The 27,569-nt window shown below is 46.9% G+C and overlaps 1 protein-coding gene across 1 annotated transcript in view; it reads left to right on the top strand.

The window, feature by feature from the left end:
* Positions 1-4,013: 4,013 nt before the first annotated feature.
* LOC119975618 overlaps positions 4,014-27,569 on the top strand; it is a gene marked incomplete at its 5' end in the record, with an annotated part of 45,099 nt that continues 21,543 nt past the window's right edge. The window contains 3 exons of the mRNA XM_038815408.1: positions 4,014-4,466; positions 7,416-7,546; positions 10,499-10,596. Coding sequence (XP_038671336.1) covers positions 4,014-4,466; positions 7,416-7,546; positions 10,499-10,596 — 682 coding nt within the window. The remainder of the gene's footprint in view (positions 4,467-7,415; positions 7,547-10,498; positions 10,597-27,569) is intronic.

The following is a 27,569-nucleotide window of genomic DNA, read 5'->3' as shown; positions in this document are numbered from 1 at the left end:
ACCCTCCCACCACTCACCCTCCCACCACTCACCCTCCCACCACTCACCCTCCCACCACTCACCCTCCCACCACTCACCCTCCCACCACTCACCCTCCCACCGCTCACCCTCCCACCGCTCACCCTCCCACCACTCACCCTCCCACCACTCACCCTCCCACCACTCACCCTCCCACCACTCACCCTCCCACCACTCACCCTCCCACCACTCACCCTCCCAGCTCTCTCCCACCACTCACCCTCCCAACTCCCTCCCACCACTCACCCTCCCACCACTCACCCTCCCACCACTCACCCTCCCACCACTCACCCTCCCAGCTCTCTCCCACCACTCACCCTCCCAACTCCCTCCCACCACTCACCCTCCCACCACTCACCCTCCCACCACTCACCCTCCCAGCTCTCTCCCACCACTCACCCTCCCAACTCCCTCCCACCACTCACCCTCCCACCACTCACCCTCCCACCACTCACCCTCCTACCACTCACCCTCCTACCACTCACCCTCCCACCACTCACCCTCCCACCACTCACCCTCCCACCACTCACCCTCCCACCACTCACCCTCCCACCACTCACCCTCCCACCACTCACCCTCCCACCACTCACCCTCCCACCACACCCTCCCACCACTCACCCTCCCACCACTCACCCTCCCACCACTCACCCTCCCACCACTCACCCTCCCAACTCTCTCCCACCACCAGCAGCGGCCCTAGGGTTGCTGGCGCCCCGGGCAAGCTGAACTTCGGCGCCCTTACAAGTGCCAATTTTAAAGGCCTCCAGCGCTGCGCTCCATCACCTTTCCCCGCTGCGGATAGCCTTTTCCTGCTCCCCTCGGCGGCCCTCATCCCGCCGAGGACCCTCCGCGCAGCCACTGCCTCACTCAGACACTGAGCAGTCGCCAGCGGCTGAACCAGACCGGCAGGCGGCCGAGGCCAATCAACATGGCGGCCGCACAGGAGGCGGGGCCGGGGCTGAAGGAGCACCCCACGTGACTCCGGGCTGCGCGTGGGCAGCTACTGAGCATGCGTAGCTGCCATCAAGCGGAGGCAACATGTTGCAAATGCGCAGATCGTCCTTAGAATCTTACAACCTTTCGGCCACTGAATTAATTAGGTTTGATTTATTGTCACCTGTACCATGAAACACATAGGACATACAGAAGTACATAATGCAAATACATAGACAGAGACTTGATGGCGCCCCCTAGCACATGGCGCCCCGGGCGACTGCCCGAGTTGTCGGTACCTTGAGCCGGCCCTGCCCACCACTCACCCTCCCACCACTCACCCTCCCACCACTCACCCTCCCAACTCTCTCCCACCACTCACCCTCCCACCACTCACCCTCCCACCACTCACCCTCCCACCACTCACCCTCCCACCACACCCTCCCACCACTCACCCTCCCACCACTCACCCTCCCAGCTCTCTCCCACCACTCATCCTCCCAACTCTCTCCCACCACTCACCCTCCCACCACTCACCCTCCCAGCTTTCTCCCACCACTCACCCTCCCACCACTCACCCTCCCACCACTCACCCCCCCAACTCTCTCTCATCCACCTTCCTACCTCTCTCGCACACACACCCACCTCTCTCCCTTCCACTCACCTCTCTCTCTCTCTCTCTCTCTCTCTCTCTCACCCTGCCACCTCTCCCCTTCTCTCTCACCCTGCCACCTCTCCCCTTCTCTCTCTTTCGCTGCTCCCTCTCCTTCTCTTTCCCTCCCACCTAGTTGGCAATACCAACAATCATTTGCCCTCCCATTATATTTATTACCCATTCCTAATTGACTTTGAGGAGGAGGCACAGAGCCACCTTTTCAAACAGCAGCAACTGGAGGAAGTTCCATGATTTTGATCCACACCTAACAATAAATGGTGATATATTTCCAAATCAGGTTGTTGTGTCAATTAGACAGGGGCTTGCAGGTGGTGGTGTCCCCATGAATCTGCTGATTGTGTTCTTCCAGGTGCTAGAAGTCATGGGTTTGGGATGTCCTGTCAAATGAGACTTCAGGCCTTGTTTCAGTAAATTTAGAGATGGTATACACTGCAGGCATGTTACGTCAATGATAAAGGGAGTAGTTGTTTAAGGTGGTGGCTGGATTGCTGATCAAGTAAGCTGTTCTGTCCTGGATGATGTTGAGTTTCTAGAGTGTTGATAGAGCTGTGTTGAATCAATTTCAGTCTTAGAACATAGAACAGTACAGCACAGAACAGGCCCTTCGGCCCTCAATGTTGTGCCGAGCCATGATCACCCTACTCAAACCCACGTATCCACCCTATACCCGTAACCCAACAACCCCCCCCTTAACCTTACTTTTATTAGGACACTACGGGCAATTTAGCATGGCCAATCCACCTAACCCGCACATCTTTGGACTGTGGTAGGAAACCGGAGCACCCGGAGGAAACCCACGCACACAGGGGGAGGACGTGCAGACTCCACACAGAAAGTGACCCAGCCGGGAATCGAACCTGGGACCCTGGAGCTGTGAAGCATTTATGCTAACCACCATGCTACCCTGCTACCTTGTGCCTGGAAGGTAGTGAAATGGTAGTTCCATTGAGGGTCAAAGGGAGGTGGTAAGATGCTCTCGCAGGAGGGTGCCAGTGTTCAGGTAGGTGGTTTGAAGTGTGTCTACTTCAATGCCAGGAGTATACGAAATAAGGTTGGGGAACTGGCAGCATGGGTTGGTACCTGGGACTTCGATGTTGTGGCCATTTCAGAGACATGGATAGAGCAGGGACAGGAATGGTTGTTGCAGCTTCCGGGGTTTAGGTGTTTTAGTAAGCTCAGAGAAGGGGGCAAAAGAGGGGGAGGTGTGGCGCTGCTAGTCAAGGACAGTATTACGGTGGCGGAAAGGATGCTAGATGGGGACTCTTCTTCCGAGGTAGTATGGGCTGAGGTTAGAAACAGGAAAGGAGAGGTCACCCTGTTGGGAGTTTTCTATAGGCCACCTAATAGTTCTAGGGATGTAGAGGAAAGGATGGCGAAGATGATTCTGGAAAAGAGCGAAAGTAACAGGGTAGTTGTTATGGGAGACTTTAACTTTCCAAATATTGACTGGAAAAGATATAGTTCGAGTACATTAGATGGGTCATTCTTTGTACAATGTGTGCAGGAGGGTTTCCTGACACAATATGTTGACAGGCCAACAAGAGGCGAGGCCACATTGGATTTGGTTTTGGGTAATGAACCAGGCCAGGTGTTAGATCTGGAGGTAGGTGAGCACTTTGGAAACAGTGACCACAATTCGGTGACCTTTATGTTAGTGATGGAAAGGGATAAGTATACCCCGCAGGGCAAGAGTTATAGCTGGGGGAAGGGCAATTATGATGCCATTAGACATGACTTAGGATGTGTTGGTTGGAGAAGTAGGCTGCAAGGGTTGGGCACACTGGATATGTGGAGCTTGTTCAAGGAACAGCTATTGCATGTTCTTGATAAGTACGTACCAGTCAGGCAGGGAGGAAGGGGTCGAGCGAGGGAACCGTGGTTTACCAAAGAAGTGGAATCTCTTGTTAAGAGGAGGAAGGAGGCCTATGTGAAGATGAGGCATGAAGTTTCAGTTGGGGCGCTTGATAGTTACAAGGAAGCGAGGAAGGATCTAAAGAGAGAGCTGAGACGAGCAAGGAGGGGACATGAGAAGTCTTTGGCAGGTAGGATCAAGGAAAACCCAAAAGCTTTCTATAGGTATGTCAGGAATAAAAGAATGACTAGGGTAAGAGTAGGGCCAGTCAAGGACAGTGGTGGGAAGTTGTGTGTGGAGGCTGAGGAGATAAGCGAGATACTAAATGAATACTTTTCGTCAGTATTCACTCAAGAAAAAGATAATATTGTGGAGGAGAATGCTGAGACCCAGGCTATTAGAATAGATGGCATTGAGGTGCGTAGGGAAGAAGTGTTGGCAATTCTGGACAAGGTGAAAATAGATAAGTCCCCGGGGCCGGATGGGATTTATCCTAGGATTCTCTGGGAAGCCAGGGAAGAGATTGCTGAGCCTTTGGCTTTGATTTTTAGGTCATCATTGGCTACAGGAATAGTGCCAGAGGACTGGAGGATAGCAAATGTGGTCCCTTTGTTCAAGAAGGGGAGTAGAGATAACCCCGGTAACTATAGGCCGGTGAGCCTAACGTCTGTGGTGGGTAAAGTCTTGGAGAGGATTATAAAAGATACGATTTATAATCATCTAGATAGGAATAATATGATTAGGGACAGTCAGCATGGTTTTGTGAAGGGTAGGTCATGCCTCACAAACCTTATCGAGTTCTTTGAGAAGGTGACTGAACAGGTAGACAAGGGTAGAGCAGTTGATGTGGTGTATATGGATTTCAGTAAAGCGTTTGATAAGGTTCCCCACGGTCGGCTATTGCAGAAAATACGAAGGCTGGGGATTGAGGGTGATTTAGAGATGTGGATCAGAAATTGGCTAGTTGAAAGAAGACAGAGAGTGGTAGTTGATGGGAAATGTTCAGAATGGAGTTCAGTTACGAGTGGCGTACCACAAGGATCTGTTCTGGGGCCGTTGCTGTTTGTCATTTTTATAAATGACCTAGAGGAGGGCGCAGAAGGATGGGTGAGTAAATTTGCAGACGACACTAAAGTCGGTGGAGTTGTAGACAGTGCGGAAGGATGTTGCAGGTTACAGAGGGACATAGATAAGCTGCAGAGCTGGGCTGAGAGGTGGCAAATGGAGTTTAATGTGGAGAAGTGTGAGGTGATTCACTTTGGAAAGAATAACAGAAATGTGGAATATTTGGCTAATGGTAAAATTCTTGGCAGTGTGGATGAGCAGAGGGATCTCGGTGTCCATGTACATAGATCCCTGAAAGTTGCCACCCAGGTTGATAGGGTTGTGAAGAAGGCCTATGGTGTGTTGGCCTTTATTGGCAGAGGGATTGAGTTCCGGAGCCATGAGGTCATGTTGCAGTTGTACAAAACTCTAGTACGGCCGCATTTGGAGTATTGCGTACAGTTCTGGTCGCCTCATTATAGGAAGGACGTGGAAGCTTTGGAACGGGTGCAGAGGAGATTTACCAGGATGTTGCCTGGTATGGAGGGAAAATCTTATGAGGAAAGGCTGATGGACTTGAGGTTGTTTTCGTTAGAGAGAAGAAGGTTAAGAGGTGACTTAATAGAGGCATACAAAATGATCAGAGGGTTAGATAGGGTGGACAGCGAGAGCCTTCTCCCGCGGATGGAGGTGGCTAGCACGAGGGGACATAGCCTTAAATTGAGGGGTAATAGATATAGGACAGAGGTCAGAGGTGGGTTTTTTACGCAAAGAGTGGTGAGGCCGTGGAATGCCCTACCTGCAACAGTAGTGAACTCGCCAACATTGAGGGCATTTAAAAATTTATTGGATAAGCATATGGATGATAAGGGCATAGTGTAGGTTAGATGGCCTTTAGATTTTTTTTCCATGTCGGTGCAACATCGAGGGCCGAAGGGCCTGTACTGCGCTGTATCGTTCTATGTTCTATTAGAGATGGTTACAACAGTACCGCCAAAGCAAATACTGAGGAATATTGCATCAAAATACAGAATATGTCAATAAATATTCAGAATCAGCATACAAATGGCAAATGAGTTTCAACATGGAGAAGAATGTTGTACTATCGTTCTCTTCGTGTCTGCATGGGTTTCCTCCGGGTGCTCCGGCTTCCTTCCACAAGTCCTGAAAGATGTGCTCTTAGGTGAATTAGACATTCTGGATTCTCCCTCTATGTACCCGAACAGGCGCCGGAATGTGGCGACGAGGGGATTTTCACAATAACTTCATTGCAGTGTTAATGTAAGCCTACTTAGGACAATAATAAAAGATGAAGATTATTATTATAGTGGACTGGCACATATAGGATTAATGTGTGACCGAATACAGCATCACCCACCATGTGAAAGTAAGAAAAAGCATGTGCTGTCCCTAGGGGTCAGTTTATAGTGTTGGACAGAGCTGTGTGTACAAGCAAGCATGGAGACAGTTCCCAGCTTGAACCTTTTACTGTATATATGTACATAGTTCTTGTAGTTAATAAATACATACAATTAACCTACCTAAGATTATACGGATTTCATTAAGTCCTATTGAATGGTATACAACATCATACAACATGGTGCACCAAATGGAAAAACCCAAAACTCGCCAACAAAAATCAGAAAAAAACTAAAATCCGGTAAGTCTAAAGAAAAATTTGAACAAGCATTCTGAAGGTACCTTGACAAATACATGGATAGGATGGGTATGGAGGGATATAGCACTAACTAGGGGCGAAATTCTCCGACCCCCAGCAGGGTCGGAGAATCACCTGGGGCCGCCGAAAATCCCGCCCCCGCCATGGGAAAAGCTCGAGAATCAGAAATGCAGAGGAAATTCGCCAGGGAAAAGTTCCACAAAAAAAACTTAGAAGCTGACGGTAGAAATGTTAAATTTGTCACTGCAGTATTCCAAGCCTATAGCAGTCATGATACCACCTTTGGCCAAAACCCTCAGCACTTGGGCTGGATTCTCCCCTACCTGGCGTGACGGGGGGTCCCGGCACAGGGGAGTGGCGCCAATCACTCAGGGGTCGGGTCTCCCCAAAGGTGGGGAATTCTCCCCACCTTTGGGGGTCAGCCCCGCGCCGGAGCGGTTGGCTCCAGAAGACTGGCGCAAACAACCAGCGCCCCCGGCAGCGGGGCTGGCCGAAAGGCTTTCGCCGTTCGGCGCATGCACCGGCAGTGACGTCAGCGGCCAGCTGCCACTGACGTCACCACCGGCACATGCGCGATGTGGGTTTCTCTTCCGCTTCCGTCATGGCGGGGGCTGGATTTTCGGCGGCCCCAGGTGATTCTCCGACCCTGCTGGGGGTCAGAGAATTTCGCCCCTAGTTAGTGCTGTATCCCTCCATACCCATCCTATCCATGTATTTGTCGAGGTACCTTTTGAACGCCATTAATGTATCCAAACCCCGTTAATGTATCAGCTTCAGTTTGCAGAGTGAAGAGTCAGCAGACCTGACAGCCGTGAGCTAAAAACTTTTATATCCCGGTTACAGCAAGTCCTGAGAAATGCATAAATAGTTCACAAATTGCAGTTCACAAACTCCCATCAGTAAAACCAGATTCTCGAGTCAGTGGTTAAACAAGTGATGTTCAAACTCACTCCATAAAAGGAAAATAAATTAATTAACTTGGAAGAATCGCAACTAAACAGTTTTAATGGCCAGCAAAGGTCCGGATTCAACACTTTTGTGACCCCAAAGCATAGTGCTGAAATGGAGAAATCTGCAGTTAGTCGATCCAAGCAGTCGTTTAAAGCTTTTTTGAGTCCGAACACGAACATCATTACAGCGGGGGCCCATCAAAAATGACAATTGCAGGAAAATCATTTGTCTTCAAATGCACAGCATTGCATCTTGAATTTTAGCAACTTCTTCAAGCTGGACGTACACTTACCATGGATCTCTTCAGAAGACTTACCCAAAGTCCAGATCAATCATACAATTACGCACTACGGAGAAAAAGGTTCCTTAAATACATGATTGCTTCAGGATTGGGGTAAGACAGATGCTGAACAAGTTAACACATTGCTTTATTTGAGAGGCCTGGGAGCAGACAATATTATTGCTTTATTTGGGAAGTCCTGATTGCAAACAACATTATTGCTCGACAAGGAACCAATAAACTATCTGTTAAATCTGAAGTACTAAAACCATTCAATGTTTATTGGAACCTAAGAAGCAAATAAATTCTGGAAAGGTATAAATTTAATCAGCGTGGCCAACAGCAGGGTGAACCTGTCAAATCATTGAGTAATGATCTGAACGGGATGGCTGAAAGATTTGAATAGGGAGACCAAAAATCTGAACCTATCAAGGATAGAATAGTTGTAGGAATAGCAGACGATTCACCCCAAGACAAACTGCAAGCGATGGAAGATCTAAGCATTGAGAAAGCTACCTAGATTGTTAGGCAGCCTGGACTCTGTGCAGCACAGGTCTATTTTAAGAGGAGAAAGTTAGCCATGGTAGAAAGGAAACCCCACAGTCTAGTTAATTAAGCAGCTCAGAAATGGGGAAGGCCAAGGGAAGCAATTCCCGAACCAACCAGCAGGGCGACCGTGCCAGCGCTGTGGAGCAAAGCACTGCCACAGAAATGGACACTTCAGCAAACTGTGCAAGGCCAAAACATATAAATGCTCACAAGGCCCAAAGATGATTCAGGAGGTCAAGATTGCACACCAAAAGGGTGAAGAAATGATTTGGAGATGAGCACAGCGTTCGTCCACCCTGTGAGAAATGGGATCTAGCATCAACCATGTATCAACACAATTGCCAAATCAACAAAGATACCCAAATGCTGGAACAATGTCAAAATCAATAGTGTTTACCTGCAGCAACAGAGCCCACCACACACCGGACGGAGTTCAAATGAGATATGGAGGAGTTATAAGGCTTCCAGACTGCTTGAGCCTATAAACCCAGGGACTTGAAGGGAGGAGATGGGATAGTAATAACAATGTGATGTACCATCAATTGAACACGAGACGAGTTACTGTACAAAAGTATGGCTTTAATCAGCTAGATGTTAGCCCTGCGGTCGATTACAGTAAATGGACGACTGCCGGGAGTACTGGGTATTTATACCCCGCCCTGTTCTGTGCTGTACTGTTCTATGTTCTATGTTCTATGTTTAGGGAAGGAAATCAGCCGTCCTTACCTGTAGGTCTGGCCTACATGTGACAGCAATGTGGTTGACTCTTAACTGCTCCCTCAAGGGCAATTAGGGATGGGCAATAAATTCTCTGACACAGCCATGAAAAAATAAACTAGAACTAAAAAGATTACATTAATAACAGTAGTATTGAGATAAAGGGGAAAATAGAATCATAGAAAGATTACGACGCAGAAAGAGGCCCATTGTCTCTGCTTTGTCTGAAAAATTAGCCACCCACCCCACTTTCCAGCCTTTAGTCCACAGGCATCCAGAAACATTTTAAATGACTTGAGCGTTTCTACCTCTGTCACTCTTTCAAGCAGTGAGTTCCACACCCCCACAGCCCGATGGGTGAAGATAACTTTCCTAATCTCCCCTTCAATCTTTCTATTAATTACTTTAAATCTATTTCCTCTCGTCGCTGACTGCTCTGCTGAAGTAAATAGGCCTTTCCCATCCACTCTATCCAGACCCCTCACAACTTTGTACATCGCAATTAAAGCTCCCCTCAGCCTGCTCTGTTCCAAGGAGAACAACTCCCACCTTGCCAATATTTCCTCATAGTTGTGATTGCCTAGTCTTGGCAACACACATGCACAAATCTCCTCTGTCACTGTTTAATGTCCGTTGCTTTAAAATACTTCATCTTTATTTAATAAATTTCACATCTTAACTCAGCTTGTGGGACTAAACAGCAGCCTAGTTCATCCAGCCTGTTCTCAAATCACCTGAATAAATCTAGCAAGCTACCTTTTTCTTGATCACATGTAGGCCATGGTCAGGCGGTCAAAGCTCAGCCATTAGGTGTAGGACTACCTTTGCTCATTTCTTTGCTGATTAAAGGAGGATAACTTGCTATTTGTATTGCAAACATTAAACTTCAATAACAGACATTTATTTCAATAAAGAAAAAATGTTTTAAAAAATAATTGAATTCCGCAAATAACAATCTATACTAATTTGAGCAAAGATGCTTAACCTTTCCATCTAAGTTCAATAATTGTAGGAGTGTAATGCACAGGTGATTTAGTGGAGCTACTGAACTCAACTGTGAAAGCATAATGATTACAATCCTGACCAGACTCCAACAGTTGCTAGGATACTGGACATAACTTCCAATATTTCATTTAATTTGTATGACTGTGAGGAAAGGATATTTCGTTCCAAGAGTGATACCATGCACAAATAGGAATATGGTATATTGAAACAAACTTTATTACTGACACTTTATCACAAAGAAAATAGCTGACAATTGCCTGTTAAACAATGCTTTACAATAAAATGAAACACTCCTAACTGCTATCATTTATCTCCACTCAAGTAACCCCCATTTCATGTCAAAATCTACTTTTAAGTCCAGCTAACAGACACAGGGTCGTCTGCTGTACACTTGAATAGAGTCCCTTTGCAAAAGACTGATTGGAGAGAGAAATCTGGTCAGGAAACCACCTGCAGCTTCTTATCTGTGTCAGACTATTGTTTAACCTGCTAGCCTTTGTCAAAAAAGCTCTCCAGTCCCATTCACAGACAAATCTTTAACTCACTCTTTTGAGAGAAGCTCCTGGTCTGTTCACATCCCAATCTTTAACTGAACTCCAAACTGAAACTCAACACCTGATTGCTTCAGCCTCTGCCCCCTCCCATTAACTACATCATCTTACTAAGGCTACACACAATGTCACTCATTATTTCCCCCCCAGGGAACCTTCTTTAAATTCCATGAGCCCTACTTCAGCAAAGAATATCCATGACTGGAATGAATCATGAACAATGCTTTAATTATCCCTTTTGCAGGCACAAAGCCTGGCTGTCTTTCAAACCAGGATTCTTTTTTAAATTACTGCAGCGGTCATACACACCCCAACCCAGGCTTTTTACCCTGACTGCACCAAGTACATCTTATACAATATATACCTGAAATTCCCACATTCATCACATGATCCAGGGCACGATCTACTGGCCATGTCTGCTGGAACCGGGGCTGGGGGGTTGCAACGTGGCCGGTCAATCCCGCAAGTGGCCTTTTCCAGGATTTATCCAACTCGGAACGCCTCACGAGATCTAACAGAATCTCGCGAGACGTCGGGATCTGCATATTAAAGTGCTGCAGCAAGATACACTTCAATATGCACTTGCCAGAGTTACCCAAGGTGTGGGATCTAACCCCCGTGCCTCAGAGACCCTGAGTAAGCGCCGCTTAGTACTAGTCTGTACAAATGACGAGCAGTTATCGGATGTCTTCCAGTGGCTCAGGGGCCCCTGGGTAGCTGGGCTCTGGGCAGAGTGTTACCCTGGCACCCCTGATGGCACCTGGGTTCCATCCTGACACTGCCAGGCTGTCAGGGACACTACTAGGGTGCCAGGCTGGCAGTGGCAAGGTGCCTGGTGGCATTTTGCCTGTATTGAGGATAGGACTCGGGTTGTGCCCTGCCCTTATTAGGTGGGGCGTTGGGGGCTCGATGACCCCTTATATATGCATCGGGAGGGTCTGGGGGTCACATTGGGATGTCTTTCAATTGAGGCGCCATGTAAAAATGAGGCTATTTCTGTACTCTGTGGGCTGAATAAAACAGAGGCCCATTAGATAGCTGTGAGCACCGAGAAACACCCGACTAAAAGTGCTCAACACGGGACTCTGCTGCATTTCCGTTAGAGCGCCGCCGAGACTTTATAGCAATGGGCTAGAAAGGTAAAATAGGGTATTCTCAGAAATAGTAGACACAGCCAACACTTATTATGCGAACAATAATAGCAGGAAATTGGTGAACTAACTTGATAAAAACCACAATGTCTAATAATGTTTATGCTGCTTCCGTTTTTCACATCAGGCATTTATAACCATGGGGTTGTGTTAGATGCATAAATGGTGCTCACAAACTGTGCAATAACTTACAGTGGAGACTGGATTTTAACTATTTGACAATCAAAATAAGGTAAGCACAGGCTACGATACTCTTTATTTCAAATAGTTCCGACAGAAAATTGGTCTCTACAATCAATAGGATAACTCAAACTATTGGTTAACGATTAGGACGTTTACAGTATAATTCATACCTAGTTGTTGGAGTTTTGACGACATTCTTCCATTATTGGGAAATAAATTATTTTCAATCATTTTATTGCACAAGATATTTGATTGAGGGCATGAAAGTATTAATCGTCACAAATATTCTCAAAGATAAAGTAACAAACGTTGTTTTATTCTGCAAAAGTTAAAGAGACCAAAACTTCAACTTCAATCTTCCCAATTAACAAATTAGGATATATTTACTGTAATAATTTAAGTTAACGACCTTACATTAATTAAGGATATACTTGTTATATATACAGCAGCCTCTGGATTGTAAAGTACTTTAGCTGTACATGCATTTGTCTTACTCTATATAATTTATGCAATCAGCTTAATTTTTTCATTGATGGAACATTATTAGATGGAGAGATTCCAGCATGAACAAGCAAAGGTAAACTATCCAATTTTAACTTTAGTCTTCTTTCTTGGCAACCTGTGTCTAGGTTATTTGATCCCTAGCTACATAGGGTATAGATAGTCATATCGCGCAAACAAACTCCTATGTTTGAAATTTCTCACTAGTCTGTCTCAGCAGCTATTTAAAAAAAGCTTGCTACATATTAAGTGTGATCAGTATTAAATAGAGGATTCAACCTATTTAATTTGCAAAGCACTGCCTGACCATTAGCAAGGTCAGGTTTTGCACGGTCTCCTGGAATACAATGAGAATGACGAATTCAGCTGACAATAATAAATGTCTGATCCCATGGAAAAGTAAACAGGATGTGTAGTTGGCATTGTAAAGAGTGTCATCTGGAAATCAAGGAGTTAGATAGAAGTCTGTATGAAATTTTGTATCCATGGAATAGTCCTCTGAAATCAGATTTAATGCGGCATACTATCCCACAAATTACAGATACTTGCATGGAGCAACTTACACTGCGGAGAAGCTGCAACTTTGAAATATTCATTGGGATAACAAATTAAGTTGCAAAAAACTATTTGTCCAAGCATTAATTATAACAACACCCAGGATTTTGTTTGAATTATGTAAATTATTACTTAATTATGATGGAGAGGATATTGTTACTTTTGATTAAATCCTGTAAAACAGAAACCTGTTACTTCTACAGCACTGAGGGTCACTGAAGGCAATTAACTTGAATTAGGGGCTTTTGCCCTATAGGTATCTGTATCAGACTTACTGAGCTGGCTGACCTGAGTCATGGTGCTCACCCTTGGAGTCATTCCCTCATCTTTCAACGAGAATAATGTTTTGACATTAATAAGACAATTATCAGAATGCTAACTCTCTGCCAACATGAAAAAGAAAATTTAAGATGTTTCTAAGTTGTTGATGTGCCCTAGTTTTCATGCCATTGCGGTCTAGCTCTCCAGCCACTCCTGGATGATGCAATCTATTTTGCACAACCACAATTGCTGCACATAAGCTCAAAAGCTGTAATATAAATGTGCTTCGGAAATACCTACCTAGTTTAGATAACAGGAGCATAATCTTTTTCTTCATTCTGGAAGCTTTAAATAAAAAATGTGACATTTTGCTAAATCTTAAAAATAAACTTCTATTCCATCTAGAAATAACTGCTTACATTAAATGAATCAAGCCACATTTTAAACCAAGTACTTCATACAATCACAGAAGGAGGTCAATTGGCCATTTTGTGCCTGGGGCAACTGTTAGAGCAATTTAAAACACTCATTGCTTGAAATATCCTCCTTAGCCTTACATCTTCCTCTGCATCAAATACTATCCAATTCTCCTTTAAAAGATGCAACAGTTTTTGTCTCAACCATTCCCAGTGGTAACCCATTTCATGTCTCAACAACTTTCTGCGAAAAGATATTTCTTTAACTTCTGCCTAATGTAGCCACCTAAGATGGACACTGGGCTAACAAAATGGAGAACTGCTAAGACTGCAGGGAGAAAGCAGTTTAGCCAAGACAAGCAGTCTGCAAAGACTGATTAGCATTCTGCACGTAGCAAAACTAGTTTATGGCCAGGTGGAAGATCTCAACCAAAGGTGTTAATAGCAAAACGCTTTGCATATTAATGAGGCAATCCAGATCTGGGCACACACAATAGCAACATTTGGTTTTGAATAGATACTTTAAGTGGAGGCCCAGACGAAACGGCACCAGAAGTATCCACCACAAAAGACCCTAGAGACCGCCCCACCCATCGAGAAGAAACCCTCAGATTGGGGGATTTGTGAGGCATCGATTGGGAATTGATCCAATCGATGCATGGCAGGTAAAGCCCGCCCCGAAAAGGCACGGACATTGGGGGCCACTATAAAGATAGACCCCGCACATGGTCCTGTCTGTTTTGTTGCTCCGGCTTGCTGTTTCGACTTCGACTCCAGTCTCCAGATCCTGTCTTCCATCACCAGCCGTTGAGCACCAGCCATCGTTCAGTAAGTCCCAAAACGACGCTCGCTACGTGAACTTATACAGTACTCGACTAATAACGAACAGAAGGTGCAGCCCAGAAAGGAACAAAGGCCTTGTCCCCTGACCTTGCTGGTTCCCACTTAGATAAGTATTTAGTCGTTTAATAGTAGAAATAGATATTAGTCTTTAGCGTGTGCATGCGTATTTATTATATTTGTATAATAAATATTGATCGTTGGAACTTACTAATCGGTGTATAGTTTTATTACTTTGAACCTGACCTTGAGATACTTGTGAGGTGTTTATATACGACACCTGGTGACTCCGAGCTGAAATTACACATACAGAGCCTAGCAGTGTTAAGCACACGGCCTTTAAACGGAGGCGTGTTAATACACTCCAATAAACGCGTATTACACTCAAGTAAAACGTGCAACATTTAGTGGCGACTCCGCCGGGACGCGGTTACAAGTGGAACCCCCACTCCGTCGAGGACCCTGAAATTTGAATTAGAAATCTGGTAAAGAAATCACAAGTATTCAAGGTGTTCAAACGAATAAACGTAATTCGGAAGTGTGTTTAGTGCATGCGTACTAACAGGGTTGTAAGGAAAACCTGAAAGCATTTTTGTTGCGACAAACTTTCGGTAGTTTTGTGAACGGAACATAGCGTAAGCCTTACCCGTTTCGTGAGACATAACATCAACACCCCCTGTTCCAAATTAAAGTGAGTCAGAGAAAATGGCCATGCAGGCAATGGAACGCCTCATGAACCCAGAACGGTTTGTGGTCGCAGCGACCAGCAGTAGCCGAGTAGGTCAGTGTCCCGTGTGGGAGCTGGAACTCCGCAAGTATCTGCAAGGAAAGGGATGGCCCCTTTGGAAAGAATTCTGTTTGAATGAGGAGACAGGTCCCGGAAGTATAGGACATACTTGGTGGGAGAACCTCTCTCAAATTCATAAGAAGACCCTTAGTAAAGCACGCAAGCCGATGGCAATCATGTCCTGTTTGGCACAATTGCGAGGCACAGAGGAGGTCGTTCAGACGCTCCGGGCAGAATTAGAGGAGAGAAATCGAATGAGTAAAGTGGATGTCAGGGACATCGAGAAAGAGAATACGGATCTTAGAGGGAAGTTGGCAGAGAAAGGTAGAGAGGTGGATGATGCCAAGAGGGCACATCAGTCTTGTCTAGCCCATCTCAGCAGTTCCCAGACCCAGTACGAAAAGGCCTATCAGGACGTGCAACGTGCCGTCCTGATGAGAGAAGAATCAGAGAAGCAGGTAGAGGCTTTGCAGAGGCAATGCTCTGACCTTAAAGCAGCTTTAAGAGCACTCCATGCTGCCACCAAAGAACAAAGACAGAGTACAGTAGACCATGCGAAATGCAGGAAGCAGATTGCGGAGCTGCAATCGCTGCTTTCAGTGCAAAATGGGTTTCAAAGCACCTTTGGAACGCAGTTAGATGAGGAGAATGCCCCAGACTGGAAAGAGTTAAGTGAAACAGCGCAGCGTTATGTTCAGGGAACATGTGCGCCAGCAGCGCAGCAGAAAAGACAAGCACCCCAACCCCCCACAGATCAGATAGTTACCGCACCCATGAATCCAGTCACCACCCAGAGGAAAGCGACCACAGAAGGCGCACCCGATATTACCTACACCACCCCCTTAACTGTAACCCAACTCAGGGACGCGTGTGAAAAGATCACTCCGTTTCTCCCCACTGCAGACCCCCACCAATTTTTCGCAAAAGTAAAGCAACAGGCAACCATGTACGGCCTGGACGAGAGAGAGCAGGTTAAACTCACGGTTCTGAGTTTAGACCCATCGGTAGTAGCAGCCCTCCCCGACCCACAGAACGTTGGCAGAGGCACCCTAGAGGAAATGCACACCTCCATTTTAGATGCCATAGGGTATAACCGAGGTGACCCAGTAGAAGGACTTAATAAGTGCCGACAGAAGAAAACCGAGCACCCCACAGCATTTGCAGGAAGGCTGTGGATCCATTTTAACGCAGTTTTTGGCGATTTAAATAGAGCCCATTTGAACCGAGAAAATATGGTTAAATGGACGCGCACCATAATCTCCCATGCCACAGATGCAGGACAGAGTGCTTGCAACAGCTATGACCCCTCAGAGGAGGCCCATAATGAGAAGTGGGTCCTGAAAAGATTGTCCCGCGCTTGGGAGCAATCAGTTCAGGGCAGAGGCAAAGTGAAATCCCCAGAAGAAGCTCAGGCTGCAGCGGACATACAGGCAGTGAGAGAGCACCAAAACCCCGCGTGGGTAAATGAAGGAAAGAACAGTCCTCCACAGAAGTCGCAGGAATGCTACAACTGTGGCCAGTTAGGACATTGGGCTAAGGAATGTAATGCACCCCAGAGATCACAGAGAGGCCAGCAGACAGGCACTCTGATTAGGAATAAAACAAAACCAATCCATAGTATAGGGATACAGTCAGGACAGACCAATGTGGACGGGACAGACTGACGGTGTTCGGGCTCCCCCACTTGGGTCTGTGACACTCTTTGGGATCAATCCGGACGACCGGTAGTCACAGCTAAAGTTAGAGGGAAGCCCATAGAGTTACTTTGGGACACAGGAGGGTCCCGCACCACAATTAATTCCACAACCACGGCACAGGCAGACACGTGGCCAACCACCTCCACCATCACACTTAGCTGTTTCACAGGACACTCGCAGCAGGAACACATTACAGCACCCGTAGCAATCCAGCTAGGGAACATTTCCACCAAACACCCCGTCGTTCTAGTAAATCTTCCCCGGACAGCAGAACACATCCTGGGGCTAGATTTTATGAATGCCCATAGCCTGTCGTTTGACCCAGTTAACCAGTGTGTCTGGCGAATGGCGAGATCGGACAGAGCACCCGCTACTCTCCCAGTAGGAGAGTACGCTAATAGAATTAGCGCAGTAGGAGACTATTCATTTGACCTGACTACATTAAACACGGACAGACAAGTAAAGGCAGTATTACATAAACACAGGACAGCATTTGCCAGTCACCGGCATGACTGCGGCAGAATGACTGGACAAATTCACGTTACCGGACCTGACCCCAGACCACAGAAACAGTACAGATTTCCCCTAGAAGCAGAGGGAGAAATAGAGAAAGTGATAGGTAGCTTATTGGAGCAAGGTGTGCTTAGAACAGTAGCCTCGACCAATAATGCCCCTATTTGGCTAGTGAGAAAGCCCGACGGATCATGGCGTCTGACCATCGATTATCGGGAACTCAACAAAGTAACCCCAGCAGTAGCCCCCACGGTAGCTACAAGTCCCGAGACCATGCTCAAACAGGGACTCAACTCCAAATATTTCACGGTATTGGACATTAGCAATGGCTTCTGGTCAATCCCATTGGCAAAGGCGTGCCAGTACAAATTTGCCTTCACTTTCAAAACACAGCAGTATACGTGGACATGCCTTCCACAAGGATTCCACAATCCACAATTCCCCCTCCATTTTCCACCGACAGCTGGCAAATGGTCTAGAAAAATTTTCCCGCCCCGAATGTCTGGTACAGTATGTAGACGACCTACTACTGCAGACAGACACAAAGGCAGAGCACATTACGCTTCTGGCCGAGCTCCTGGAACTTTTAACCTCAATTGGCTGTAAAGTTAACCCAAGAAAGGCCCAGATTTTGGAAAACAAAGTGATGCATTTGGGTACAGTCATCACACATGGCAAACGCGAGATCGAATTCAAAAGAATTGATTCGATTGTCAAATTGCCCCTTCCCCAGAATGTTTCAGCCCTCCGGTCGTTCTTAGGACTGGTTGGTTATTGTCGGAACCACATCGACGGATTCGCGACAAAGGCAGCCCCACTCTCAGACCTCCTTAAGAAAGGAGCCCCATGGGAATGGCTTCCGCAGCATACAGAGGCTGTGGAGGAGTTAAAGAGAGCCCTTAGCGCAGCACCCGCGCTACAAGTCCCAGACCAACTTTCCCCCTATGCAATAGAGGTAGCGAGCACAGATCTGACCCTCTCGGCCGTGTTACTTCAGGAACGGCACGAGCAGCTAAGACCAGTGGCTTATGCCTCCCGACTTTTAGACCCAGTGGAACAAGGATTTTCAGCCTGTGAGAGGCACCTCCTTGCAGTTTTCTGGGCAGTTCAGTACTTTTCGTACATTACCGGACTCAACCCCATCACTATTTTGACCGAGCACACCCCCACACAGTTACTCCTAGACGGTCGACTGAAGGACGGTTCAGTTAGCCAGATTAGGGCAGCTAGGTGGACACTACTCTTACAAGGACGGGACATTACAGTAAAACGGACCCGCACACACACATTTTTAGCCGACAACCTCCAATATCCAGGACAGCCCCATGAATGTGAAATTGTAGCACCCCTACACAACACAGGACCCTTCATAGCAAAGACACCCCCCAGGAAGATAGGGAACCCAAAACAAAGCCCCCAACACACAGACATGTGTGGACCACTACGGATATACGTGGACGGTTCATCCACGGTTTTAGAAGGTGAGCGTATCACGGGATGCGGCATCTATGTCGAGGACGCGCAGGGTCGCGCTCTCGAGGAAATAGCTTTAAAATTGCCAGGTCACTTAGGCGCGCAGGCAGCAGAGCACGCGGCCATAGCGTACATAGTGGACCACCCCGATTCTTTCCCCAGCCCGGCGGACATATATTCGGACAGTCTATATGTCTGCAATAGTTTGACAGATTTTCTGCCCCTGTGGAGGACACGAGGTTTTGTCTCCGCAGAGGGGAAACCCCTTCCATCAGCCCCTTTACTCCGACACATTTTAGATAAAGCAAAGGACATAACCTTCGGCATCATAAAAGTTAGAAGCCACCATAGGTCATCCCCCCCTGGGAATGTAAAAGCCGACGCACTGGCTAAGGCAGGTTCCAGGCGAGGACACTTATGGACACCCCCAGCTAGCGCACCAGCTAGCGCCCCTGTGAGCGCAGTTCAAGTCTCACAGACCGATATCAGGGATTTAGCTGAAGCACAGAAGCAGGATGAGGATCTCAGGGAGATTTTTAAAGGCAACTTTGTGCCTCAGTTTGACAAATTTAGACACGCACTGACCACACATGAGGGTGTGATCATAAAGGATCAACTTTATGTGGTCCCGCAGCAGGACAGGAATCAAATGATTGCTTTGTTCCATGACGGGCATGGATATCAAGGAATCGACACGACCACGAGGCACCTCAGGCAGCTCTGTTGGTGGCCTAACCTAAGGACAGATGTAACTCACTACATCGAGAATTGTCTTATTTGCGCCCAGAATAACCCGGAGAGGTATTCTAAAAAGGCACAGTTTCGGCATACCCGACCAGTTAATGGCCCCTGGACAAACCTCCAGATCGACTTTATAGGACCATTGCCCCCTTGTAGGAATGGCTATAAATACGTTCTGGTGGTAATCGATACCTTTACCAAATGGGTAGAGGCATTCCCCTCTAGAACGAATACAGCTAAGACAGCTGCAAAGATCCTGACCCACCACATCTTCACGAGATGGGGTTTACCCCGAAGCATTGATTCGGACCAGGGATCTCACTTCACAGGACGTGTCATGAAGAACGTCCTGACAATATTCGGCATCAAACAAAACTTTCACATTGCGTATCACCCACAGTCCAGCGGGATTGTAGAGCGCATGAATCGGACCCTAAAATCCACACTTAGAAAAATGGTACAAGAAAACAACTCAACATGGGATTCAGTGCTCCCATTTGCACTCATGTTCATCAGAAATACAGTTTCAACTTCCACAGGATACACACCACACACACTCATGACCGGACGCCCTATGAAAGGTACAGAATTCCTTTTAGGACTGGACATGACTAGCCCCGAAGTGACGGCCCTCACACACGAAAAGACCGTTAAAGACCTGGTTGAGACTGTGAGGTCTGCACAGATCGCAGCCGCAGTTCAGCTAGGGAAACGGCGTAGACAAAGTACAGCATGCTTTAACAAGACCGTTCACCCCACAGAATTCCAGGTTGGGCAACAGGTAATGCTATCTGTATACAACCCCAGCAGTTTTTTGGCACCAAAATATTCCGGCCCATATTCAATTTCGGATAAAATTAGCCCCTCAGTTTACAGGATAAAATACCCCAATGGAAAGACCGCGTGGTTCCATATTAACCAGCTAAAGGCATATGGGACACAGTCCAACCATGCACACCATGTCCTGCTAGACGCAGCAGAACACCTCACCCCGCCCACTAGAGACACGTTTCCACCATCCCCCTCACAGACCAGTTCTTCATCGGTCTCGCCCACGACTCCGCCCACTGACCACGACAGACCACGCCCCGAAACGCCCACAAGCTGCCGCAGCAGAGACAGCGATACAGACACTGACTCTGAGGATAGCAACAGCACACCACACTACAGCCCACACTGCAGCGACTATGACCCCGACTCCAGTGACCCCATGGAAGTCACTTATATTAAAAACCCAGACCCACCACCCGACCACAACTACCCCGACAATACCCATTCACTTTTAGACCCAACACTCTGGCACAGGGACAATTCGTACAGACTTGTCCGCAACGACGAAAGTGACCCCCGGTCACATAATTCAAAGATTTCATGCCTGATCCACACAAGGGTGTGGGATCCGGGAGAGCAGGACGACACGGTGTCTGAATCCCGATACGGCAACCCCTTTGTGACCCTGTTCACAGAGACAGAGGAAAAGTGAGGTGTCCAGATGATGTAAAATAGGAACCGCTTGAGGGAAGCGATGTCCTTTCTGATGGAACCTGCACGTATGTTTTGTTTGTCAGTTTATGTTTGTTTGTTTCAATGTTATTGGTTCAGTTGGAGGCTGGACACCTTCTTTTCAGCTGAAAAGATTGTGACCACCTCGCACGCACTTTAGCTTGTCCGCAGATACCTCTGAGAACTTTCTATGGTGAGCAGCTCACCTTATCGTCTAAAATGTCTGAAGCCCAGCTCATTTTCCAAAAGGAGCATCTTGGCTCCTCCATTGTTTTTAGGTGCCCCTCTATTCGGCGAATAGAGGCTGCAAATCCACGGTAAACACATTCTTGCCCGATTAATCCAGGTTACTCAGGCAGTGGACAAACGGCACTGAGGACCTGCCCTGTCTGAGAACTCACTTTGGTCAGCTAAGCTCGGGTATGGCACAGCACGCCTTACCCGGGGATCCCATTCAAATCGTACCCGTAGCGGCCCATACGCAACCCATTCGACCTTTTCTTTCAAATTTGTTTTCATTTTTCGTTAGGCAGCCCTTAGGCCGCCATCCCACATGCTATTTACATCCAGGAACATTCGGATGGTAAATGAGCAAAGCCTGCGAGACGGCTCGCAGGAGAAAGGTGTTAGGTGTATTCTGGTCCAAAAATTCGCTTTTGAAAAAAAAAAATGAGGGGAGTCACAGGGTGTGACTTGGCCAGTCATTTTAATGGGTCAATTGGAATTAGAGGACAGGTACACTAACAAGTACGGATATTAAACTGTGTATTGACAGATACTGTGCTTGATCCCATAGCTTTCAAAGGACGAAAGAGGGTTCACAGCAAGGATCGGCCATACAGGAGGAAGAGAAAGAGAACGAAGAGAAGACCATGATGGAAGCCTACCTATTATTCTTAAATGTTGTATTTGTTTGTGCGGAAGCAAGGCACGTTTCCCCCACAACCCCCGCCGTAAATGTTTCCCTCACACCAACTCCCCCGTGCTCAGCTCTGATCAGTGAAGTTCAGACCTGGTGCACAAAATTTATGACATGGTACTCCATGTCATATGTGATTGAATCACTGCTAGTGATCGCAATCCTCTGCATAATCGTACAGACCCTCAGGTTGAGGAAATGGAAAAGGAGAGCCTCCCGTTCCTGCCCCTCAACCGTCTATGGAGTACGATCCCCTATTTTTCGGTTTCACCAATCCCCTTTGCCCCTTGATGAATAAAGCACTATGTGAATAAAAATACCCATGTATTATATTGTCCTGGACTCGACTGCCGAGTCAGGAAATGTTATGTGATGTGGTATGAATGGATGAGGTTTAGACTGTAATAAAATGTTTAAAGTAAGATAAGGATAGTTGTGATAGGTAGAGGTTCCCGGTTTTGGTAATGCATGTCCCCTTTGACATAGCGCCAAGTAGAGATGTCAGGTAAAAAATTTTCTTCCCATAGTCAAGGACAGAGTAGACGCTCAGGAACTTGCCGAGGTCAGGGAACACAAAGAAGGCACCCAGAAGCACTCGAAGCAACGTGCATAGGTGATCCTGCACAATTTTTAATTGTGAGGATCACAAGGAGGGAATGTAGCCACCTAAGATGGACACTGGGCTAACAAAATGGAGAACTGCTAAGACTGCAGGGAGAAAGCAGTTTAGCCAAGACAAGCAGTCTGCAAAGACTGATTAGCATTCTGCACGTAGCAAAACTAGTTTATGGCCAGGTGGAAGATCTCAACCAAAGGTGTTAATAGCAAAACGCTTTGCATATTAATGAGGCAATCCAGATCTGGGCACACACAATAGCAACATTTGGTTTTGAATAGTTACTTTAAGTGGAGGCCCAGACGAAACGGCACCAGAAGTATCCACCACAAAAGACCCTAGAGACCGCCCCACCCATCGAGAAGAGACCCTCAGATTGGGGGATTTGTGAGGCATCGATTGGGAATTGATCCAATCGATGCATGGCAGGTAAAGCCCGCCCCGAAAAGGCACGGACATTGGGGGCCACTGGTCCTGTCTGTTTTGTTGCTCCGGCTTGCTGTTTCGACTTCGACTCCAGTCTCCAGATCCTGTCTTCCATCACCAGCCGTTGAGCACCAGCCATCGTTCAGTAAGTCCCAAAACGACGCTCGCTACGTGAACTTATACAGTACTCGACTAATAACGAACAGAAGGTGCAGCCCAGAAAGGAACAAAGGCCTTGTCCCCTGACCTTGCTGGTTCCCACTTAGATAAGTATTTAGTCGTTTAATAGTAGAAATAGGTATTAGTCTTTAGCGTGTGCATGCGTGTTTATTATATTTGTATAATAAATATTGATCGTTGGAACTTACTAATCGGTGTATAGTTTTATTACTTTGAACCTGACCTTGAGATACTTGTGAGGTGTTTATATACGACACCTGGCGACTCCGAGCTGAAATTACACATACAGAGCCTAGCAGTGTTAAGCACACGGCCTTTAAACGGAGGCGTGTTAATACACTCCACTAAACGCGTATTACACTCAAGTAAAACGTGCAACACTTCGCTCCCCGGGACAATATTAAAGCGCTTCCTATTTTTTTTAAAGCCTCTATTAAATCTCCTGTTAGCTTCCTCCTCCTATGACAATAATCACAGTATCCTGTTATGGGCCAGGGTTTAGAGAACCCCAAAGTGTATCATGGAGTTCACCTGACCCACAACTTTTAATAGATTGTGGTATGGGGAGCACACGGCCCACACGACAGGTGTGGTACAGCCGGAATGGAAAAGTATTTTTTTAAAGCAAAACGATGTTTATTCTATGAACTCAAGTTTACAGTAAACATCTTAGCAACCATTAATTCAAATACAACCCCCAAATAATACGACACTAAGTAATCCTTTAAGCTTTCCTTTTAACATCCATAAGACTTAAAACACCTTTTACCAGAAGCACATCAGGTTAAAGTCACTACTGTTATTAGTTTTAAATCACCAGGATTGATTTAGTCTTTAGGTTACAGAGAGACATTCATACACCTTCTGGCTGTGACTGCAGCTATCCAGCTCTGGAAACAAAACTAAAAAACACCCTGCAGCAAAACAGCCTAAAATGAAAGTAAAAAGCTGACAGACAGCCCAGCTCCGCACATTCTCTGACATCACTGCAGTGGTAAACACCCATTTCTTAAAGGTACTCATACTACAGATATTTATATACATAGCCATTTATAAACAAACATTTCTTAAAGGCACTCTCACATGGCAATCCAAAGACTCTGATCATAGCCAAATTTCCCCATTCCCGTTATCATTCTTGTGAATTGATACATTAGAATCTCTTTGACTTTAATGGGCGGTATTCTCTATCCAGCGACGCCGGTATGGTCATGCAAATTGTTCAGTAAACGCCGTTGATATATCATTAATGGGCCCAACCCGGCAATTTCCAGGCCATTTGCAATGCTCCGTCTCCACCAGGAGGAATTACCTACAGTGAGGTTCACTTGTGGCATTTAAAATCAGGAACCAGGGGCAGAATTCTCCAACCCCCTGCAGGGTCGGGTAATCGCCCGGGGCCGGCGTAAATCCCGCCCCCGCCGTGGCCAGTATTCTCTGCCACCCGAGAATTGGCGGGAGCGGGAATCACGCCCCACCGATTGGTGTGCCCCCCGCGGCAATTCGCCGGACCGCAATGGGCCTCTCCCACCGGCGGGAATTGGAGCACCTCTGGTGCCGGCGGGATTGGCGGCGCGAGCGGGCCCCTGGGGTCGGACCCCGGTGGTGCCCTCACGGTGACCTGGCCTGTGGCTTTGCGGGTGGGCCAGTGCCGTGGGGGCACTCTTTTTCTTCCGCCACCGCCACGGCCTCCACTATGGCGGAGGCGGAAGAGTTCCCCCCTACCGCGCATGCGCCGGTGGTGACGTCAGCGGCCACTGACGCACCAGCGCATGCGCGGACTGGCGAAGGCCTTTCGGCCAGCCCCGACACCGGGCGGCGGGCGCCAAAGGCCGTTGGCGCCGGTTTTGGTGCCAAAGGCCGTTGGCGCCGCTTTTGGCGCCAGTCGGCGTGGCGGAAACCACTCCGGCGTGGGCCTAGCCCCTAAAGGAGTGGAGTATTCCGCACCTTTGGGGAGGCCCTACGCCGGACTGGTTGGCGCCACTCCGCTACGCCGGGACCCCCCATCCCGCCGGGTAGGGGAGAATCCCGGCCCAGGTGTCGTGGCTGCTGAGGGAGCAAGAGGAGGTACAAAAAGTGTCCAACATTGCTAAAGCTGACAGTTGTGCCGCTGGCCAGGGGGCTTCTGCCAGGGATGGGGGATGTAGCGGGTGGTGGCCAGGAGGAGGGACGAGGTGTCGGGATGGACGGGCATGGACCACCATTGCCGCAGCCTGCAAGGCAGCCATCCGCTGCGCATGTTGCTGACTGTCGACTGTGAACCTAGCACCATGTGTTGTATGAGTGTATCTCCAGGCCATCCCCTAGGTACCCGCTGGCCCCACCTGACCCATCAATGGGATAGGCATGCTCCAGTGCAACCAGTACCATCTTCTTGGCTGGGATGAGGGTAGTGGAGTGCCTATATGCAGATCCTGCTTGTCAGGCCCTCCAGTGCTGATCCCGTCCCATCGTATCATACACCGCCATGCACTGGAATTGCACTAGTTCTTCATTGCGCCAGTGCTAGCACATTAGGTTGCTCATGGGCAGCATGGTACCACAATGGTTAGCACAGTTGCTTCAAATTATAGCAACTGTCCCTAGTCACCACATTCTGGCGCCTGTTCGGGGAGGCTGGTACGGAAATTGAACCGTGCTGCTGGTCTGCCTTGGTCTGCTTTCAAAGCCAGCGATTTAGCCCAGTGCTAAACCAGCCTCTGAATAATTTAAAACTGGAAATAAAAATGGCAAAAAGTTAAAAGATAGAAAACAAGGTTAAAGCATAAATCTTGATGTTTCATCCTTTTCACAAGTAACGCTGTCCATTACTTCTCTATCTGTTTGACTTTTCTTTCCTCATTACAAAGGACTCTATAAACCTTCTTCTGTCTGCGTGGGTTTCCTCCAGGGGCTCCGGTTTCCTCTCTCAATTCCCAAAAGACGTGTTATTAGGTAATTTGGTCATTCTGAATTCTCCCTCTCTGTACGTGAACAGGTGCCAAAATGGGGTGACTAGGGGTTTTTCACAGTAACTTCATTGCAGTGTTTATGTAAGCCGACTTGTGTCAATAAAGATATATAAAAAGATTATACATTTTTAAAAAATAAATTTAGAGTACCCAATTCATTTTTTCCAATTAAGGGGCAATTTAGCATGGCCAATCCACCTACCCTGCACATCCTTGGGTTGTGGAGGCGAAACCCACGCAGACACAGGGAGAATGTGCAAACTCCACACAGACAGTGTCCCAAGGCCGGGATCGAACCTGGGTCCTCAGCGCCATGAGGCAACAGGGCTAACCCACTGCGCCACCGTGCTGCCCCCAAAAGATAATAAATCTAAATTCAACTTATGCTCATACTGAAATACAAACATTAGTCTAAAAAAACAATTGTCTTTCTACAATTAAATTGAAAGTTATTTTGTTTGTATAATATCTTTCCAGTCTTCGACACTGCAAAACATTTCTGAGGCATACATTGTTCACCAACATTCAAAATATTCCTGTGCCATGTGAGAGTACCTTTAAGAAATGGGTGTTTATAAATGGGTGTGTATATAAATATCTGTAGTAAGAGTACCTTTTAGATATGGGGGTTTATTACTGCAGTGATGTCAGACAGTGAGTGGATCTGGGCTGTCTGTCAGCTTTTTACTTTCATTTTAGGCTGTTTGCTGCAGGGTGTGTTTTAGTTTCGTTTTCAGAGCTGGATAGCTGTAGTCACAGCCAGAAGGTGTATTAGAGTCTCCCTCTGTAATCTAAAGACTGTAAATCGATCCTTTGCTGATTTGAAACTAATAACTGCTCGCAGTAGTGACTTTAACCTGACGTGCTTCTGTTAAAAGGTGCTTGTTTTGACTTCTGGATGTTGTTTGGAAAGTTATTAAGGATTACTTAGTGTTGTATTCTTTGGGGGTTGTATATGAATTGATGGTTGCTAAGATGCTCACTGTATGTTTTAAAAAGGTTAACTTGAGTTCATAGAATAAACATTGTTTTGCTTTAAAAAATACTTTTCCATTCCAGCTGTACCACACCTGTAGAGTGGGCCGTGTGCTCCCCATACCACAATCTATTAAAGGTTGTGGATCAGATGAATTCCATGATACACTTTGGGGTTCTCTAAACCCTGGCCCATAACACCTGAAAAACATTCCTTCATGGATTTTGTTTTTCTTTTGGCTACATGATGTATCAACATACTGTGCTACATTATCGCCCGCAGTTCCTCATTTGCATATTCCCCAGTCCTGCTATTGAGTTTGGCAAAGAGAATAGACACAGGTACTGTTGATAAGTCTTTATCATCCCAAATTTCTGCCAGCTGTTCCGGTCCATCTCTACAAACCATCCAGGGATCAGTAAGAGAGAACAACAAATTGGGACACTTTACCTCTAGTATTTATTAAAAGTTACTATATAAATGCAAATGGTCTTTGTAAATGCAAATTGCAACCTTAATATTCCAGAGCCGGCCAATGACAGTAATTAAAGAAGGGATTTAAGGAGGAAATTGGTAGTCCAGTGTTTGTGATATTAGATTTGCTACCCAGACATCCTGTACTGGAA

Source organism: Scyliorhinus canicula, chromosome 13, assembly GCF_902713615.1.
Source record: "Scyliorhinus canicula chromosome 13, sScyCan1.1, whole genome shotgun sequence".
NCBI classification, from domain to species: Eukaryota; Metazoa; Chordata; class Chondrichthyes; order Carcharhiniformes; family Scyliorhinidae; genus Scyliorhinus; species Scyliorhinus canicula.
The sequence above is the reverse complement of the archived record's forward strand: the minus strand, read 5'-3'. Positions and strand labels throughout refer to the sequence as shown.